The 21,782-nt window shown below is 33.5% G+C and overlaps 2 protein-coding genes across 3 annotated transcripts in view; both read right to left on the bottom strand.

Annotated features, from left to right (window-relative positions):
- Positions 1-3,126: 3,126 nt before the first annotated feature.
- Positions 3,127-13,135, bottom strand: LOC145305289 (cyclin-dependent kinase 2-like). Of its 2 annotated transcripts, XM_080146898.1 has the most exons (14): positions 12,113-13,135; positions 11,387-11,618; positions 10,936-11,043; positions 10,077-10,163; positions 9,655-9,730; positions 9,387-9,462; positions 8,708-8,816; positions 7,783-7,864; positions 7,255-7,327; positions 6,652-6,760; positions 6,270-6,325; positions 5,503-5,536; positions 4,374-5,069; positions 3,127-3,284 (listed from the first exon to the last, which is right to left on the bottom strand). In XM_080146898.1, exons 2-13 carry the CDS (start codon positions 11,486-11,488, stop codon positions 5,001-5,003), a joined length of 981 nt encoding a protein of 326 aa, XP_080003024.1. In that variant the 5' UTR covers positions 11,489-11,618; positions 12,113-13,135; the 3' UTR covers positions 3,127-3,284; positions 4,374-5,000. The 2 variants fall into 2 exon arrangements, with proteins under 2 accessions (XP_080003024.1, XP_080003025.1); XM_080146899.1 differs by having other exon boundaries at positions 3,127-3,262; positions 11,387-12,419.
- A 143-nt stretch (positions 13,136-13,278) lies between these two features.
- Rad1 (Radiation insensitive 1) overlaps positions 13,279-21,782 on the bottom strand; it is a 23,972-nt gene continuing 15,468 nt past the window's right edge. The window contains exons 6-9 of the mRNA XM_080146900.1: positions 14,796-14,889; positions 14,265-14,356; positions 13,790-13,867; positions 13,279-13,419 (exon numbers count right to left, since the gene is read on the bottom strand). Coding sequence (XP_080003026.1) covers positions 13,336-13,419; positions 13,790-13,867; positions 14,265-14,356; positions 14,796-14,889 — 348 coding nt within the window. The 3' untranslated portion in view covers positions 13,279-13,335. The remainder of the gene's footprint in view (positions 13,420-13,789; positions 13,868-14,264; positions 14,357-14,795; positions 14,890-21,782) is intronic.

The raw sequence follows: 21,782 nt of genomic DNA, 5'->3' as shown, positions 1-21,782 counted from the left end.
TAAGATAGCTAGCCGGTTCTTTCAGTAAGTAGTAGATGTAAAATTTTTCATAGAATTCAAATATGCAATCGGTTTTTTTGGAAACCTCTTATTTTTAAAGTAATTTAAGTTTTTTAAAAAAATAATTAAGTCGGTTTTAAGGTACTAAAACGCAACAAAATAAAAGAAGAAAATAGCCAGTATGAACAAAAATAGTAAGATCTTTAATTTGACACCTTACTTTTAAAATTCTGTTGAGTAATTGTTGAAAAAATCAATTTTTTCTAACCTCGTGCGTTAGAAATATCTCTTTCCTAGCCCTAAAAAGAGGGAGGTCATTTTCTAGTAAATCCCGTAAAGGTGTGTGTTATAAGGCCTAAAAATAGTAGTAGAACGACAAGGTGCTCTATATATTTGTATTCCCTATTGAATAGAACAATAGGGAAATTTTTTTTTTTTTTTGATAACCGTACCTGGAATATCTTTAAAAAATACGAAATTTCTATTAAACGCCTTGTTTGGCTCAAACTGACAAAAATTTTAAAAAATATAATTATAATAATAATGTTTTCTATAGGTACAAGGTAAAGGTTAAGAACAATCTATACCACTAAACAAAGGAAGAAGCCATTCTTTACAGGTTGATTTATTCAAGGTGACAAAAATTAGTTTTATGTTTGTGGAATTTCATGTTTGTTTGCTTTGAAGTAGAAGGTTTCAATGTGCATTGTTTTATTTCAATTTCACAACAGGGAACAACTACATTTTAGAACATTTTTTTTCTGTAAATTAAACTTTCATTATCAAAAAACTAACTTGTTTTTCAACTATATTTTGGTCAATCTTTATTATAAAAAAAAATATTCTGGCTTTAAAATAGGATTTGAAACTAAAAATGACATACTACACAACAAGCAAAGAAAGAATATACGACTTAAAGAAACCATGATGAAAAGAAAAGACAATTTATACATTTAGATAGTCCATATGACCCCATTTTTCATTAAACTTTATAAGGTATTTTTTTAGACCTGATAGTAATGAGGGGCATTATGTTTGCGCCACTAAAATTAATAATAATAATTATTTCTTAAATGATGATAGTCAACATATTTCCTGGGCAAATATTCTGGCTTTTAATAATACAGATAACCTAGAGACATATTGTCTAAATCAGCCAATACTAAAGGTACATTCAATGTATCTCATTGATTGAGACATTTTTACAGATATTGGTACCTACCTAAGGGCATATTTTTTTATCTAGTTCGTATTATGAGACATCTATAAATTGTTGCTTATCTTGGGTAAATTATTCATATAATGTAGAGCATATGACAAATCATATAAAAAGTCAGTTATGAATAGTTAAATTTCTTTTAATAAAATTAGCCTAAATTATATCATTGAATAATTTCGTCGCAAATAATGCAGGACGTTCCTCTTTTATAACTAAAAGTATACAAAGGTTTATGTCTAAAAAAATACCTTATAAAGTTTGATGAAAAATGGAGTCATATGGACTATCTAAATGTATAAATTGTCTTTTCTTTTCATCAAGGTTTCTTTAAGTTATATATTCTTTCTTTGCTTGTTGTGTAGTATGTCATTTTTAGTTTCAAATCCTATTTTAAAGCCAAAATATTTTTTTTATAATAAAGATTGACCAAAATATAGTTGAAAAACAAGTTAGTTTTTTGATAATGAAAGTTTAATTTACACAAAAAAATGTTCTAAAATGTAGTTGTTCGCTGTAGTGAAATTGAAATGAAACAATGCACATTGAAACCTTCTACTTCAAAGCAAACAAACATGAAATTCCACAAACATAAAACTAATTTTTGTCACCTTGAATAAATCAACCTGTAAAGAATGGCTTCTTCCTTTGTTTAGTGGTATAGATTGTTCTTAACCTTTACCTTGTACCTATAGAAAACATTATTATTATAATTATATTTTTTTTAATTTTTGTCAGTTTGAGCCAAACAAAGCGTTTGATAGAAATTTTGTATTTTTTAAAGATATTCCAGGTACGGTTATCAAAAAAAAAAAAATTTTCCTATTGTTCTATTCTATAGGGAATACAAATATATAGAGCACCTTATCGTTCTACTACTATTTTTAGGCCTTATAACACACACCTTTACGGGATTTACTAGAAAATGACCTCCCTCTTACTAAAACCCACCATTTTTAAAGGTTTATTGAGAATTGTCCAATTTGTAGAGGCACCATAAAGCCATAGTTCTGATTAAAAAATAACTATACAGTTTATAGAACAATATAATATTATGTGCATTAATAAATTTATTTAGTTTATCAATTGATTTTTTGCAAAATGCAGTTGCTAGTTAAATACTACAAAAATTGCATTAAATTATCATTTAAATTTAAGTTTTAACTGAAGCAGGGTCAAGGGAATGATATTCTGACAAACAATTCTAAAGGAAAATTTCCCTTCAACCCTCTTCTTACCCACCCCTCTTCAGTTACATAAAAATATACTTCCAAAGTAATTTAAAACGTTTCGTTATTTTTTCTAGAATTGATTGTTAGACTGGCTACCCCTGAACTGAATAAACGAGTACTATTACGTAAAAAAGAAGCGAAGCCTTCTAAAATGAGAAAAACTTATCATGAACGAGCTTTAAATGATTTCATATAGGAGTCTAAAAGTGTAAAAATTTATGTCCGCTTTTAAAAACATTTTTCAAATGTTATTAGAGGGAAATTATATTACACATTACCTAAAAATATTTAAATCAAATATCACATTTTTGCTTTTATTATAAACATTTTAAATGCAGCCGTTGCTTTTAAGTATTCATAGAGAACTTGAAAATTTTTTTCGCAAATGGGGAAGATTTAGTTTGTTACTTGGTTTGTTACGGCCGGGTGTCAGATAATGGAAAAAAGTTGCTAAATACAAATGCTTATTATGGAATACTTACATTTCAAAACTTACATAATCATAGAGATGCTACGCTTTCTAAATCGTACCATACTGTTAATTAAATCATCACGCCTAGTTTAAAATCGATAGGATTCTTTCATCTTGCCTGAAATAAATTTTATATCAGTTACGGACACGGACATGCGAATCGACCCTAATTATAAAAATCTTCGCTGGTAAAAATTTGATCACAGTACATTTTATTATATATTTATTTTCAACAGGTCAAAGTTTCTAAAAAAGTATAAAAAGGTAGAAAAAATTGGCGAGGGTAGGCGTACGAATATCAATTTACAATAACAAAATATAAATCGTCAACAGAAAAAAACTCTTCCAAAATAATCAAAGAAATCTATGAAAACAATAGTTCCATAAAAAGTATTTTCTTATCCCAAGATTTTTTTATGATTAAAGCTACTCTATGATTCACTTTATTTGTCCAACTGTAAGGATAAAGGTGAATTGTAATGTTATAGGCTCTAGTTCAAGTTAGTCGGCTAAATGTTTGTATGTTTTGTCGGTCTGTTAGTCATGCTTCAAAGACGGTTTTGTGTCTTTCATCAAATAAAAAGGGGGGGGGGGGGGAGGGGGTAGATTGTGTTAAAAATTCCGTGAAGGTGTGAGTTTTAAGGCTTAAAAACAGTAGTAGAACGATAATATTCATTAAATATGTGTATTCCTTAATGAAAAGAAATATTGACAAATTTTTTTTAAAGTCAATATAAATTTTATCGTTTTACTACCTACTGTTTTTAAGCCTTAAAACTCACACCTTTAAGGAATTTTAGCACAACCTACCTGTATGTATGTATGTAGAATATACTCAGCTGTGCGCGAAGCTTACCAATCTAGGATTGGTCAAAAGATTCTCACCTCCAATCTCCTCGTGCATCTGAATCCTAACTTCAGAGAATCAAGGCTACATACAACCTACCTCCTCCTTTATTCTCGATTTATGATCATATGCTCTTTGATTTAATATTTTGCTATGAATAACAATATTGTCATCCTTGTTTATTGGCTATTTAAAGATTTATACACATATCCTTACTTCAAAAAGAGTTTCAATCAAAAGAGTTTCAAAGAAACGCAGGGGTGTATATTCTGCATGGGATCGCCGGCTCAGGGGGGGGGGGGGGGGGGAATAAAAAATAAGTGGTTGGAGGGAAAAAAATGTAAAAATTAAGAAAACTGAAAACATTTTTTCCAAGGGGGGTCCTTGGTTAAAAAAACTAAAAAAATGTGTGGTAGGAGGGATAAAATAAATAAAATATAGAGTTCTTTAAATATTTTTCTATTTCCCCCCCTACTTTTTAAGAAAAATCTAGGGGGAAAAAAAAAAAAAAATTTTGTAGCAGGGGAAAAAAAATAAATCTTGTGCAGAATATACACCCCTGAAGAAACGTTTGTCTAAAAACTCTTATGGAACTATTCCCTTTACATAACATCAACGAATAAAATACATTATTATAAATTGATAACAGTCAATACAAGGCCGTAGCATGGGTTCAATTTTCATATATATTAGGTCAAACTGGTTTTTCTTGTCTTACATAATTTGTTATTACAGAGAGTAAAGTTCATGGTTTTTACCCAGGTACTCAAAGGATGAGATTAGGTAGTTAAAAAGTTTGGAAACTACAAATCATAATTTTAATAAAAGTACCCAAATTTTTTGATCAAACAAATAAGATTACATGGGTATAAAACTTTGGGTACCAGTGTATTTCAGTCCAATGTCCTCTCCAGCCCTGCGTTTTTATACAAAAATAATATGTATAGATTATTTTACAGTTGGATACTGAGGTGAACAACTGTGTTTGGGTAGGGGCATCCAATTTACATTAGCCCTCCCAAAACATAGCAATATAAAGTATTTAAATGCCCGTTTAGATTAAGCGTAATCGTTCCAATATTTAAGATTCTGAGAGTTCTTGAGCAAATATACAAATTATTACAAAATTAAACAGCTAAATTTGGAGCTTTAAAAAGGTTGATTGTCTTTTCAACCTTCCTTTCAAATTCCAACTAGCATGGCTCGAAATATCAAGCAGGTTGATAAGACTGGTCACATTTCCATCATTTCTTGAACAGAAATTAATCTTGCATCTTGTACATAGGGGTGTCTCAGGCACTCCTACAATAACAATTCTTATAAAAACTTTATAAAGAAAAATTGAGAAGTATCAATGAAAAATTGTAGACGTCTATCTTTAATAGAAGCCTAGTTAATCACATTTCCAATCCTAAAAGTACCTGTTCTTCTTTACAGTGAAGCTTTATTAAGGTACAGGAAAGGTTTATAACTAATTTTAGGGAAGATACCTAAATCCTCCAAAAAGAAATCACTATGAAAAAATACTCCCTCCCCAGTAAAACTAATACGTGGTTTTTCTTTTAAAAACTAAGAAATGAAGGATCGACTTAACCGCCCCCCCCCCCCCTTCAACAAGTGTTCATATAAGCAACAAAGCCGCTAGTAGACGAATAAAGTTTTACTTAAGTCGAACGGACGGACATAAATAATTAAGTAGCTGCGCTACTAAAATACTGCATCTAGCAAAACTTACCAACGCAGTAATTCTGTCTTCTGGATGATAAACTGCAATAGTTTGAAGTCAAATTTTATGCATTTTCAGTTAATAACAAGGATGGTTACATCCAATGCAATGTTTAAAATGGACATACGGACATTCTAGTAACGATAATAGAGTTGCTACGCTATCTAAATAATACCTAACTACTACTACAGGAATCACCATGCAAAATTTGAAATCGATAGGACAATTCTAACATGCTTAAATTAACGAAAAGAGCTAAGTGCTACGGACGGACTGACCGACGGACCCTAATTATAAAAAGCTGCACGTTTTCTATAATTATGCACTTTCAGATCGTCCGTCAGTACACAAAAGTTAGCTCTTTACTTAGATTTACTTTTGCAATGTTTTTCTTTTTTTATGACAACTACGTTATAATCATTGTTTTTATATCCTAATGAAAATTCAGGGGTGTATATTCTGCATGGGATCCCCGGCTCAGGGGGGGGGAAAAAAAAAATAAAAAATAAGTGGTTGGAGGGAAAAAAAATGTAAAAATTAAGAAAACTGAAAACATTTTTTCCATTTCGCCCACCTCCTTGGTTAAAAAAAACTTAAATATGTGTGGTAGGAGGGATAAAATAAATAAAATATAGAATTCTTTAAATATTTTTCTATTTCCCCCCTACTTTTTAAGAAAAATCTAGGGGGGAAAAAAAATATAAAATTTTGTAGCAGGGGAAAAAAAATTAATCTTGTGCAGAATATACACCCCTGTGAAAATTTGAACTTTTCCTAGCATCTTGGCTAAAATATCTCTGGCATCTTCACTGTACTTGTTTTCATCTAGGATCTAGATAAAGAAAAGTCATAAGGAACAACATGTAAGCTAAAAAATTTCAAATCCAAAAAAAAGGCGAAGCTAAACAAAATTACATTTAGACATATAAATTCATCCAACTACTTAAGCAGATAGACTTCAAATTTCAGCAAATATCAATCGGAAATTATTTTCTAACTAGTTGCTTCGCCCCTACCTAGCCTCTTAAGGAGGGCAGGTGAGATCAGAAAAAAAACCTACAACCACCCTGAGACAAAAACTCTGCTGCTTTATATTATAGGATTGCTAGAAAAAACAAAACAATTAAAGATTCCTGGTTGAGACGACAATAGATGTACCTTGTAAGGATCTTTGCCCTGCCAGTTAGGGAAGACAGATTTATACTCTGGAAGCTGGAACACGCCGGGCCAGGTTTCTTCTGTAGGGGTACCCAGAGACCGGAATATTCTACACATACAAGAAAGGGATAGTTTCATGAAGTACATCTAACGAGTTAAGGTACTTAGAGTTTTAGAACAAGGGTTGTTGCCATAAATGACAAGATATCAATGTAAATGACTATTTTTAAGACCTCTGTTTTAGAAGGCCAGATAACAAGAAAGCATTAACTCTTTTATGTGTAAAATGTAAACAATCTATAATACAAAGTAAAATGATGTCTGTCCGTCCTTTAAGATCTCGGTAACCACTTAACCGATCGGATTCTACTCTACAGGGAATATACCTACTGGTCCTGTGGTGGTTTTATGCTATTTTCTTGGGGGGTGGGACACCCCCAACTCCCCCAAAAACAAAAAAATCCTCCCCATTTTTTTTTGCTGAAGATTTCCTTGGTCCTTTTACGAATTTCGCCAAATTTTTTTTTGATCACCTCTTGGGGCAAAGCCCCTAGAGGCTAGTGGCGAAGCCGCCAGTATGAATAAAAAGCAATAGTAAATTACCTGAAAAGCTGATCTATTTCTGAATCCCCGGCATACAAAGGAGTTTTCATTAACATCTCATAGAATATGCAACCTAAAAAGTTCTCAGTGTATCTATCTAAGTGGTTTTTCTCGAGAGAAAGACTATCAATCAGACATTACGTCTAAACTTTTTTGGGGTTGGGGAGGGGAAAAGGGGTAACTGATTTCTTGTAATTACAATATCAGACTACCTATTGAGTTTTAATTGTTAAAACCCAAATAAAATATTTGAGGTAACATCTAGTATATTTTCAAAAATATTAGGGGTGCTAATAAGGGAAGCTTTTTGTAACTAGAAATTAAACATAAAGGATACAGAACTTGGATTTGGAATGTCAGTTGTTTTAAAGAGTAACCATGTGAAACTGTGAAGAAACGGCGGCGGAACCGCGCACCGCAGCTTCCAAAATCTTTGTGTTTTAGGTTTGGTTACAAAGTGTCTCATTCTCCGCCCCCTGGAGGGGTTATTATCCTTATGCCGGCTTTCCTAAATCTGTAAAATATTACCTAAACTCCAGATATCCACAGGTGTGCTGTAGTGCTGGGATCCAAGCAGGATCTCTGGTGGACGATACCACATTGTAATTACCTGCAATTATAAATACATCATAAGAGAACGACATTCTGTAAATTGTATCACATAGAAATTTTCAAACAAGATAGGTTTTTCAATCTTCGTAGAAATTTAGTGCTAACTTCTTAGAATCAATAAATACATGAAATCTTATGTCTTTTTTTAATAAAAAAAATGTTTATGTACTTTCCAGTGTTTCGGAGCCGGAGCCGCTATATTTTGCTGGAGCCGGAGCCGTAATTTTCGTTAAAAACGGCTCCGGCTCCGGACAAGATAAATAAAATGATTTGTTTACAAATTATAATTTGGTTACTCTGTTTTGTCATGTGCAAATGCCCTTTTAAGTTTTTCAAGTCCATTTTTATCAAAAATTTAACTTTTAAAACCTTGAAAGCCAAAAATAAAAAATATTTTTTTATGGGAAAAAATATATGTCGAGTTTTTCTTGATTTTAGGTCGGATCCGGAGCTGGAGCCGGATCCGGAGCCGCACCAAAATCAAACGGCTCCGAAACGCTGGTACATTCATATACAGGCAAAATTAAAGCCCAAATAAAAGAAAAATCCGATAATAATATTAATTGCCAGGATATATCACTAGGTACTAACTACATTGACGTAGACATCCAATTTCCGCAAAGAACGACTTGAACTAATTTTTTATGTTTTTAACCTAAATTTCGAAGAAAATTGTCTTAGACATGGAAAAGAGCAAGGCAATTTTTTATTAGTGGGACACAAATATACATAAACTATACATACACCCAGGCAAACTTTATGGAAATCATTATTTTAGAGGTTCTTGGGAAAAGGTGAAAACTAGATGCCTACTTTTAAAAAGGCATAAAAAAGTATTTACCTCATGTGTAAGTGTCCTTGACGGGAGCCTGAAGGCCCTTGCCAATCCAAAATCTGCCAGCTTTATATAACCTTTGGAATCTACCAACAGATTTTGAGGTTTCATGTCTCTGAAAATATCAGAATTCAAAATAGTAAAATCTCCCCACAACAATGAGTGTTGTATGTTTGTCTTATACCTGTTTCCCTGCTTACTATATCTCTACGTGACCGTGCCTAAACACCTAGCACATCCGCTTTTCGTCGGTAATGTGACAGGTTCGAATATCTGTCCGACACCGCGTCATAACTAAAGACGTTAAAAATGGTTCCTACTACTGCTTTTTCAGGTGTGTAACATAAATATATAGAGAAGGGGAATGCCTTGTCCCATAAACAGGGACAACTCATTACCATGCACAGTTAGGACTTCTCTGACAAAGGTCGTGCATTCAAAGGTTGGTTGTCTGTTACTTTAACTGATATCCTTTGGTGTTAAGAGTATCGCATCCCATTACAAGCGGATGATGCTCTGGATTCTCTAGATGATTACTAAAAAATCAAAGGGGCATCCCGCCCTTACGAGGTAAGGTAAGGTTTGGTAACGTACCAATAATGTCCTATCTCTGTATATCCAGAATGTCCGTTTCCTGTATCCCTGCACTTCCTGAATGTCCTACCGCTGTTTCCCTGGCTCTTACCTGTGTAGAACACTGTGTGAATGACAATAGGCAAGGCCACAGGAGATTTGTTGCAGATAGGATTTCACCAGGGGCTCTGCAAATTTAGAAAATATTTCAAATTAGGAAATTATTGGTGAAAAAGTTTGGACACTATACTAATAACCAGTCTAGATTCACCATTAATACCAAAAGTTTATGAGCCAACAAATAAAACTTTGGGTACCAGTGTAATTTACAGTCAAATGACCCCTTTCTCTCTGTAGATGTAGTAAAACTAAATTAATACCTGGTAAACCGCCGACATATGCAGGATTCTTCAGTCTTTTTCTGGCAACATAATCATCCAATTGCCTTTTCAGATCCTTAACAAAGAAATTAATAATTCTACATACCTACTAAAGTAAATAGATTTCTATTTTTCAATGTTCTAACGAAGGTTTTAAGGTGTTGGACTCTCCCTCGTGAAAAATACCCAACCCCATTTATTTTCTTTAAAACAACACAAAACGTTAAAAACAAACCTTTGTTTGCACGAACTTGGTCTACAAGTCCTAACTGTATTTACACGATTACGTTGCGTTTGTTTTTTTCGGCCAGTTTAACCCCCTTCCCATGTTATCACTATTTTTCGTCCCCTTTCTAACAAAACAGCAGTAGAAAAACATTATCAACGTTTTTAGAAATAAGACTTTAATTTATTTTTGTTACCTTATCTAAATATTCAAATACTAAATACATAGCTTCCTTGCTGAACACAACATCTAGCAGCTCTACAATAGCTGGATGTTCTAGTTCCTAAAAACAGGTTACAAAATCATCTTCCGATTGATTTAAAAAATACCCAGTTAGATAGATTATAAAAATTTTAAATTATTGTGTTTTTTTATTTTCTAAACACATACCTAACTTAATTTGCTTTTCCTTTGCCATCAATATTTCCCCTTCAGAAGTAAGAGGATGACTATCTGTGCATCTATCTTTTTGATTTGAAGCGCTTAACCATTATAGTTCTCCCTCCTTTACAGTGAAGCTTCTGTTATAGGTCCAGAGAAGGTTTAGAACTATTTAGGAAGTACCACTTTCCTCCCAAGAGAAATATCCCCTGGAAAAAAAACCTCCCCCTCCCCCCAATTTTTTTTTACTTTTTCTTATAGAACTAAAATTGAACCTTCACTCAAGTGCCCCTAGAGTCTTATAGGGGCGTAGCCGCTAGTAGAGTTGGATACAGGAGTGTACTGCACAAGATATTTTTTTTCCCCCGGCTACAAATTTTTTTATTTCCCCCCCCCCCCCTAGTTTTTTCTCACGAAGTAGGGGGGAAAATGGAAAAATATTGAAAGAACTCTACTTTATTTATTTTATGCCTCCTACCACACATTTTTAAAGTTTTTTTTTCACCAAGGAGCGGGGGGAAATGGAAAAAATGTTTTCAATTTTCTTAATTTTTACATTTTTTCCCTCCAATCACTTATTTTTGTATACCCCCCCCCCCCTCCCCCTAAGCAGGGGATCCCAAGTAGAGTATACACCCCTGGTTGGATAATAAAATAACACTACAACAGCCTACCTTTAAGATGGTAATTTCCCGCATGGCAGTACTGGGCACCCCCTCACTCTCTGTGTCTAACCGAATCTTCTTTAAAGCTACAAATTGCCCCGTCACCTTCTCTAACGCCTGCACAATAAAAACAATTGCTGTTAATTTTTCAATAATATTAAAAAATGAATTGAAATACCTACAGAGTTGGAATTGATAATTTGTTACTAGTAATTTAAACATGGAAGGACAAAAATAATGAATAAGCACAGCCGCTTATGTGTATTGGTATTTCAGAAACACAGCGAGAAAATATGAGTATGTAAAGTGAGCAATGTACTTTATAAGCAAAGACAGCAATAGTCATGCGTGATAATACATTTACCAAGAATGGTAGAGAATGATGGGATATACATGTCCCAGTTGTATATAAGCTGAACCATGCTATAAATATGTACATGCATACAGCAAAGCTACTCACCTTGTAGACTATTCCGTACGTTCCCTCGCCAATTTTCTCAATCTTTTGAAAGTCCTGAATTCCATCCGAGATGGCCCCACCTCCCCTGTACCCATTATCCATGCTGATGATATCTGAAAGTGGACTAAAGCATGCCTGAATGAAATACAACTTTGTTTTCAATCCAAAAGGCAAATAACAAAAAATATATTTTTAAAATTTTAATTCTACAAGAACAAAATTAAAGTATGCACTAACGAGAGTAAGTAGTTCTAAGCACCTTCCAGCGGTGATTGTAAATGTTTTTATGATGAATATACTAGGGTTATGTTTAATATCGTTATTTTAATATAAAAAAAAATAAGTTACACCATGGTTTTATAAGAAAAAAAACTTTGAAATGTAATGCATTTTGAGGCTATATATCATAAAATTTTTATTTTGAGTTCAAACTGCTGTGATACAAAAGTAAACTTTTTCAATGAAAAATGTTAATTTAGAAAAAGGGATGGTAACTTGTAATATTGTAAAAAGTTTTATAGTGTACTTTCGTACTTTTATTATGTTTTGGCATATTATTTTATTTGAACCTTTGAACTCATCAAAACATTTGATGGTGTTGGTGAAATTTTTTTTTAGTTTGTATAACTAGGTATATTAGGTATATATATTAAACATAACCCTGTTATATTCACACACACAAAAAAAAACTATTTAGAATCACTGCTTTAAGGTGCCTAGAATCACTTATTCTCGTTTGTGCATAGTCCCCTTTGAATCTATACCCCTTTTGACCTCCTGCATGATAAAAAAAATAGATAAAAAAGTGTTGGTGTGCTTCGAGTGAAAAAAAAACTATATTTCTTTCACGAATACTTAAAATAAACATTTAATTTTGAATTAGCAACAAAACTAGTAAATCTATTTTATATTTTCTGTCCTTAATGATTAAAAGGACAATAAAGAAACACCTAGATAAAAAGAATGGATAGCTGTAATACAGAATTTTTTTTAGAGGAATGACTTCTTTAAGGGTCTGAAAAAACTAGGTATGTATTGTCTAAAATTTTTCGATATTAACTTTACAAAAGCATGCTTTTAAAACATGAAAAAGAATGTTTCAAAATTATAAGGTACTAGGTAGATAATATCACATTATAGAGAATCACATTAATTTTTAATAACCAAAAAAATATATCAGAATAATAGGTACCTATTAAGTTTCTGATTTTTTTTATGAAATAAATACATTACATATCCAATTTTGTTTTAGCCAGTTTCAAATATTTCAAAGTCGAAATAATTTAATTTCTATCATGCACGTGAAATGAAAAATAAAGTTCCGACTATAATATTATCAAAACTGTCTTTAATTGACAGTTCATTAGGATTAAATAAAATGAGTAATAGTTTTTATTGCACCGTATAATAGACAGCTTTCTGTGAATATAAAAAAAATCAAGTTTAAAAATAGTTTTGTTAGACCCGAGATGCCGAAGGCAAGGGCTAAAAAACTGGTTTTAATCTTATGATTGACATTTTTATATTCGAAAAAAACTATATATAATACGATGCTAAACAGTGTTTTTTTTATGGATAAGAACCGGTTTAAATTCAGCGGATATTAAACGGTTTCGTCATACTGGAAATGCTTGCTTATTCTTCATCTTCAATAACTGTTGGTACAATATATATTTCAGTGAAGGCGTGGCCATGCTCTTCCATTTCAATCATATGTTGGATACACAAGAGGTCTCTGTCCAGGTACAGTTTTAGTTATTAGTTGCAAAATTTGGGATCTACTGCAGTAATGGATATATAATACTTGGATATTGTGAAAGATTCCCGCATACCCTGATAAAATGTTTCTCTTACCTGAATAATACAAAGAAACACCCTTATGACTTTACCCCATACCCTCCACTGACCATGGAGGAACGTATTGACCAATGAATTACTAGGGTGATTCTTCAATTAGAGAAAGATAACTGATAACTATTCCTTGAATCAATTCTAATACTGAGCTTCTGAGAAAATGAGATTGGTTTCAATGCCTAAATTAAAAAATTAAAATAAGTATGAAATGAAATAATCTAAAATACAAGGTCAATTGACACTTATGTAAGATATGTTCGAAATCTTTGATAGGTTTAAGCCCAACAACTCCAGTGGGGAGGGGTGGGGGGTAAAAAGAGCTTAGACATCCTTTTTAAGCCTATCCTCTAGTTGTTAACATTTCTAAAAATTAATTTATGATCATGATCAACTTGAGACAGGGGCTTTCCTTACTTAACCTAACCGAAATAAGCCATGGTGCATTAAATGTACATATATTTCCCTTAAAAAGCAGATTTTTGTTGTTGTAAAATTTCTGTTTAATTCAAAGAGCTTGCAATTTGTTTTGGTTAAAAAATATTGCTTCACCTGTTTTAACATGTTGGATGTGTATTTAGCAGATACAGGAGCTGAACAAACGTAACTCTCAACCATTAAAGAATCACTGAGAACATTAAATTAATTTTCTTATTACATATCCCCTCTCAAAAAATCAATTATATAAATAAAAAGGCATAATTTAGGAAGCCATTATTTTAGGTTTAATAATCAAGATGATAGTACTTTTTAAACATTTCATTTTTTTATAGCTTTTTACAACTCCCAATTTTGTTAATTTAGTGATTTCTGTGACTATTTTAAATGTCCGATTATAAATTAGCTTGATTTGCTGAAATAAATTCACATATTTTTTTGTGTTTATATCATTATTTTTGAAGGAAAACATCCTATTTTATCTATTATCTAAACTCTGTTAAAATTAGCGTGGGAGTGGGAGAGGTCTAAGTGGTCCATGTATACCAAAGAGTGAAAGCACTTAAGAAAGAAAATAAATTTTGTTCCTTGGTATTTCATTATCCATGTCGCCAAATATTGAGGAGATACAGAAGTTAATGGCATCTTTGTTTATCTTTATTGTGACGTCATCATGCAGACCTAAAAATTAGAGGGATACTTTCATGAAAAGATTTAACGAATTAGGGTACTTTTAAAGGTGATATGTTCGAATCTCGAACACAGCGTCATATCTTAAGATGTTAAAAATAGTTCCTACTGCTGATATGTCAGGAGCTCGAAATAAATAGTTTTAAAAATCCTTAATAAATTTCTACAAAAAGTTTGGTTTTACTAAGCTAGAATTTCTACTTAGCTTTGTACTAAAGACATTACCTACACATGGAAATTGGATTTTTTAATTCTCATTTCTAAATTTAATATATTTATCACATCGGCAAATTTGAGAGAAAGAAATATCCCTTCCTATTTTTAAATCTTCATATGCAAAGACATACAATATGTTTTACATTTTATTGCTACCACCTACTTAATAGCTGTTTAATTGAAAATGTGTTATGTTCTAATTTCTAATGTTTACCTTGAAAAGCAGAGACAACATCTTTGAATTGTTCCGCATTTATAATAACTTTGGCAAGGACGGTTGACTTGGCAAAATTGAAATCTGCACAATCCTAGAGAAAGGAATATCTTATTTAAAAAAGATTAGATAGTCTTCACAAAACTGATCTTCTTTTTTAGAAATGAGAATAGTTCGGCACCTCAGGGCTAAAAAACTGGTTTTAATCTTATAATTGTACATTCTATATTCGCAGAAAGCTGTTTATAATACGATGCTAGACATAGTTTTTTCGTAAGGATGAGAACCGGTTCATGTCCACCGGATTCGAATTAATACGAGAAAAAAATACTGTCCTTTGATGTAAAGACAAAAGATCTAAAATTATTTTCCGAAACTTACTAGCTATACAAGTTTGATATAAATAAATTGCCCTCCACAATGACCTCAAAATAATTAAAAACTAACCAAAAATAATCCGTAACCGTCTCTGACAGACGTCCGTAAAGTCTTCAAATTAAATTACATTAAAGTTTAATATTACAGTGGTGCTGACAAAAAATAATTTCTCTGTGAATGAAGTAACTTTGTATTTTTAGTCCAAAAAGTCAACAAAAAGGCTGAAATTATTTACTAAAAACCAATAAACCATTAACCAATGTTTCTCTGTTTATTTTGTCCTATTCATTTCAAGAGTTGTATTAACACCTTTTAGTTGATTATTTATAGTCTTTAATAGTACACAAAATTTTCTGCTTTAGTATAGGTATAGGTTTTTAAGTTTAAGGGCATATGAGAAATAATTTTTAATTTCTAATTACATCCTTATTTAAAGTAACAGAAGGTTTGTGTCTCTGTAATGAAGGATCTTGCTACCCGCTAGACTGCTGTGATTCTCCTTATTGTGAAGCTTCCTATTGGTCCAGGGAAGATTTTGGTATAAAATATGAAGTGGAGGGTTGACTCACTCCCCCCTTCGCTCAAGTGCCTCTAGAAGACTCTAGGGGCGTAACTATCAGGGTGGGCATACAAAAAACCCAATAAAACCCCCATAAAAACCTTAAAAACCCAGGGTTTTAAGGGTTTTTAAAGGGTTTTTACGGTTTGGGTTGGGCTTTTTAAAAAAAACCTGGGTTTTTCCCCACCCTGGAAAGTACTAGTTAAACATAAACTCTGCTTTTATAAAAGTAAAAAATAGTGCAGATTAATAATCAAATCTAAGCATAAGAGGAAAAGCTACTATGTTCCTTGAACAGGGTTGGCATAAAAAACCCAAGTTGGGTTTTATTGGGTCTTTTAACTAAAAAAAAAAAAAAAAACCCAGGTTTTTTAAAAATGTACCTTTTGTCGAAAATGTTAACTCTATTTTGACTCATAATGAGTACTATTTACAAACAACCAATAGAAATTATAAAAAAACATTTTATTTTAACTATTGTATTACTGCATTTTATCTACTTATTTTTATATAAAAGTAACGGAATGTCTGTCTATATTAACAAAATGACTCCCTAACCACTGAACACGGGTCCGTTGAAGATTTTTAACTACTTTGGGGGGAGGGTACCAACACCCTCTAAAAAAAATTGCCCATAGAAAAAATATCCCTCCTAAAAAATGTAATTTAACACCGAAAATATTTAATACGAGGGATTACGCCCATAGAGGCTTCTAGGGGCACTTGAGGAGGGTGCAGTTGAATTCGGTAACCCAATTAAGATTCAAATAGAAAAATATTTTTTGAGAGGTGAGTTATATATATTTTTTTTTGGGGGGGGGGGAGATTTCTCTTAGAAGGGTGGTGGTACCCTCCCCAAAAATTGGAATAAACCTTCCCTGGACCTACTAAAAGCTACCCTGTACAGGAGAACCATACCGATTCAGCGGTTAGCGAGGTCCTATGATACAGACAAACATCCTGTTACTTTATAATAAGGATTTAACCCTATATCTTAAAATCCCTAGGTAATAATCTTTAGAAAACAATAAAACCCCCCAAAAAAACGGGTTTTATTAATAAAACCCACTGGGTTGGGTTATTTAAAAAAAACCCGGGTTTTTACCAACCCTGATTGAAGAACATGGTATTATCAAAATCATTTTACAATTTACAATAAAGCTTCTTATAGGCCTATAGCTGTTTGATGAAATGATTTATTTGTTTTACAGAAAAAAATCATATATTATATAATAAGTAAAATACGAAAAAAACATAATAATCTAACTACACAATTAAAATATTCATGTTTCATTTGGTTTGATGTTTAAGTTTCAGTTTGTTAGAGTTTATTGGTTTGATTGATAGCAAGCATTTATGGCAGGAGTAGGTTAATTGAGTTGGTGGGTTTCCAGTTTCAGCTTACTGGGCTCTCTTGGGGACTTACAAAATTGAAGAAAAGTCAAAATTGTAAGGCAGTCTTATAATAAAAAAGACTACAAAGGTTCTTGCCAAAGATTTCTTAAAATTCACAATAAGTGACTCACTCCTTGGTACAGGCAAGTTAAGAGTACCCCTTAAATTTATGGGGGAGTCTCCAACAGAATAAAAGGGTAAAATTTCCCTTTTTCACACAATAAATTTTTTCTTCACAAATAGTTTTTCAAAATTCAGAATTTACTATTTCTTTGAATCTCTATCCCCCTTCATAAATAATTAAACTTCAGACCATCAAAATGTGCCTTCTCAAAGTATTTACATATGTTGGACTTTTTCCTTGCCTGCAACCATGCATAGATGCCATCAGCAATCTGTGCTGGACTGCTCTTATAATGACTGGATTAGTATTCACTATGATTGAGGATCTTAGGTTAGGTATCAAAGATATTAAAAGGTATTTGAAGAGTTTTTTTTTTTATCATTTTTGGAGTATTTATATAATCTAATTCAACATCAGTTACTTCATATAAAATCTTTATTACTATTTTGTTGTCATCTGCAAATGGTCAACATAAGTATTTTTTAGTAATGATTAATCAATATTTATTAAAGTTTAAGCTATATCATGATGGACCTTTCAATGTTTCTTAATCCACTTCTTGCTCTAATTTCACATTTTTGGTTTGCTTACCAAAATAAGGATGTTATCAGGTAATGTCTATTATCATGAAGTGGCTGAACATATTTTACAGAAAATAGTCTTCTTATGTAAACAAATTGGTGCCTTCCCTTCAAGTGCTAAGCGAGCCAAGAAATCCCCATCCTATTTTTAAAATAATAGAATAAAAATAGGGGTTGGGGGGAGTTACTTCCTACTCCTGCCCCTGCAAGAGACCCTAGCCGTGTGGGCCTATACCTTTGGTAACCTGACCTTACAGGGCAACCCTGTATCCAATATAAACTAACCTGACCCAAAGCAAAATACAAACACATGAAAAAATAACCCCTTTCTTATTTATTTTAAAAATTTATTTTTAGAAAATCTGGATAATAAAATAATGTTTTTAAAAATATCTTTGAAATAATTGGCATTATTTGTAATTTTTAATACTCTTTCCAATATTTTTTTTTTATAATTGTCACTTTTGTTACTATTGTCAGTTTGACATTAGCGAAGCATTCAATGATTTTTTAGATTTTTTGAACAATTTTTTTAACTTAAATTTATTTTGTCTACCTATAGTTCTTTTCAATAAGGAATACACATATTTAGTGAATATTATCGTTCTACTACTGTTTTAAGCCTTAAAACACACACCTTTACGGATTTTACCCACAACCTACTTTTACCTCTTTTCAGGCACATACTTGATGGAAAGCAAAACTATTTACTAAAAGCATGGCTTGGAGCTTTAATTATTCTCCTGTACATTCTGATGTTGTGTCTTTGGACATGGTTTGACCTGAATACCTTTGGTGACAGTCCTTTCCATTCAAGCAGGGTTTCGGATCCGGATCCGGATCCGGATCCGCAAGGATCCGCATATTTTGAGTCCAAGGATCCGGATCCGGATCCGCAAAAAAAATGCGGATCCGGATCCGGATCCTTAGACTCCAAAAAATGCGGAAAAAATGGAAAAATCTACCTAAATTTATATAAAATCTCAGACATTCTCTTGATGAGAGCCAATCTTTAAGGTTTAGGTTCAGACTTGAAAATTAAAAGTATTTTTGACTTCGAATTGAAGAATTAATTTTTTTGAAAAATTTGGTGATTTTATTTTTATTGTCAAAGATCCGGATCCGGATCCAGTAGGATCCGGATCCAGTAGGATCCGGATCCGGATCCGGATCCGCATCCGCACTGACCAAATTTTGAGGATCCGGATCCGGATCCGCATAAAATCAATGCGGATCCGAAACCCTGCATTCAAGGATGGTGTAGTATGCAATTTTGTATATGTATATAAACCCTCTCTCCTTTTTGGAAAATGTGGTCAATATCTTTTTAGGTTAATACATATAAAGATACCTACTCCTTTTATAATATTTTTAAAATAACTTACAATTGGTTGGGGTGTTATTTGGTTAGGATATGGTAGGTTAAGTAAGGTATGTGTGAATAAAGATTCTTCTTAACATAAGGGGGGGGGGTTTTTAATGCAACCATCTCGTTATCCGTGATTAAATGGCACTTAGAATTCGAATTTCGATCTGAAATTTTGCATGAGTAATCCTTGGTAGGTCTATTTTCCCTAAATCGAACAAAAAGTTGGAAAAGTAACGGCTGGCGGCTGGCAGCTCAGCCGTTTAGCCGTTTTTTGCCTATTTTCAGGGCAAATTCATCATTAATTACGTAGGAATCAACTTTTAAAAACATATTTTGGGTTTAATTCATGGTAAATGATAGCAATAACCATTTTGAAATTTCTAGTACCAGCTGCTAAACGGCTAGAACCGGCTGAAAACGGCTGGGAGCTGCCAAGAGTATGAAGGGTAGATATGGGTTGTGACGTATCTAGGGGTAGGTTTTTATGGCTGCTGAGCTCAAAAATACTACCAAAAATAGTGGCGGCCCATCCATATGGCAGCTGGGTAACAGCTGCAGCTCAGCTGGGAGCGGCCAAGAGTAGAATGAGTAGATAGGGCTTGTGACGTGTCTAGGGGTAGGTTTTTAAGGGTGCTGAGCTCAAAAATACTACCAAAAATAGTGGCGGCCCATCCATATGGCAGCTGGGTAACAGCTGCAGCTCAGCTGGGAGCGGCCAAGAGTAGAATGAGTAGATAGGGCTTGTGACGTGTCTAGGGGTAGGTTTTTATTGGTGCTAAGCTCAAAAATACTACCAAAAATAGTGGCCGCCCATCCATATGGCGGCTGGGTAACAGCTGCAGTTCAGCTGGGAGCAGCCAAGAGTAGAAAGAATAGATAGGGATTGTGAGGTGTCTAGGGGTAGGTTTTTATGGGTGCTAAGCTCAAAAAAAACTACCAAAAATAGTAACGGCCCATCCATATGGCAGCCGGGTAACAGCTGCAGCTCAGCTGGGAGTGGCCAAAGGTAGAATGAATAGATAGGGCTTGTGATGTGTCTGGGTAGGTTTTTATGAATGCTGAGCTCAAATTACTACCAAAAATAGTGGTGGTCTATCCATATGGTTGCTGGGTAACAGGGGTATGTCTGGGCTCAAAAATACTATCAAAAATAGTGGCGGCCCATCCATAATCCTGATATTGCAGCTTGGTAACAGCTGCAGCTCAGCTGGGAGCAGCCAAGAATAAAATGAGTACATAGGGCTTGTGACGTGTCAAGGGGTAGGTTTTAATGGGTGCTAAGCTCAAAAAAAACTACCAAAAATAGTGGTGGCCCATCCATATGGTTGCTGGGTAACAGCTGCAGCTGTGCAGTAAACCGTTGATTAAGACTCAGCTGTTAGCACTTTTTGGGACTGTTTAAGGATAACCAAATATTGAATATTTCAGTATTGATTTAGTTGTTAAACAGCTGAAATTGGCTAAGAACAGTTATCAACAAATAAAAGTAAAAGTTTAAGACATAGGTAGCTTGTGATGTGTGGGGTAAATTTTTATAGGTGTCAAGCATATTAATACTCCCCAAAAATAGTAAGGCCCATCCATATGCATCAGGGTAACGGCTGCTGCTCAGCTGTAGCTGTTACCCAGCGGCCATATGGATGGGCCTCACTATTATTGGTAGTATTTTAGAGCTCAACACCCCCATAAAAAGTTAAAAACCTACCCCTAGAAATGTTACATGCTATATCTACAACGTATACTTTTGGCTGTTGATAACTGTTTTCAGACGTTATTGGTAGTTTTCAGTGAAATCTAGAAATTAAAAAAGTGTTACTAGTAATATGTCCATGAAATAAAGTTATAATGTTAATTAGGAGAAGTTTAATTCTACTGAAATAATAGGTATATTTTTTGATATTCTTACTCTTGGCTGCTCCCAGCTGTTACCACCAAGCTGCAATATAGATGGGCCGCCACTATTTTTGGTAGTATTTTTGAGCTCAGACCTACCCCTGTTACCAGCAACCATATGGATGGACCACCACTATTTTTGGTAGTAATTTTGAGCTCAGCATTCATAAAAAACTACCCCTAGACACGTCAACAGCCCTATCTACTCATTCTACTCTTGGCCGCTCCCAGCTGAGCTGCAGCTGTTACCCAGCTGCCATATGGATGAGCCGCCACTATGTTTGGAAGTATTTTTGAGCTCAGCAGCCATAAAAACCTACCTCTAGACACGTCACAAGCCCTATGTACTCATTTTACTCATGGTCTCCCAGCTGAACTGCCGCTGTTACCCAGCTGCCATATGGATGGGCCGCAACTATTTTAGGTAGCATTTTTGAGCTCAGCACCCATAAAAACCTAACCCTAGACATGTCACAAGCCCTATGTACTCATTCTACTCTTGTCCGCTCCCAGCTGAGCCGCAGCTGTTACCCAGCTGCCATATGGACGAGCCGCCACTATTTTTTAAAGTATTTTTGAGCTCAGCAGCCATAAAACCTACCCCTAGACACGTCACAAGCCATATCTACCCTTCATACTCTTAACAGCTCCCAGCAGTTTTCAGCGGTTCTAGCTGTTTAGCAGCTGG

This window comes from Acartia tonsa, chromosome 14, assembly GCF_053477335.1.
Source record: "Acartia tonsa isolate MP-2025a chromosome 14, ASM5347733v1, whole genome shotgun sequence".
In the NCBI taxonomy this organism is placed as follows: Eukaryota; Metazoa; Arthropoda; class Copepoda; order Calanoida; family Acartiidae; genus Acartia; species Acartia tonsa.
Note: the sequence above shows the minus strand (reverse complement) of the source record. Positions and strands in the feature narration are given on the sequence as shown.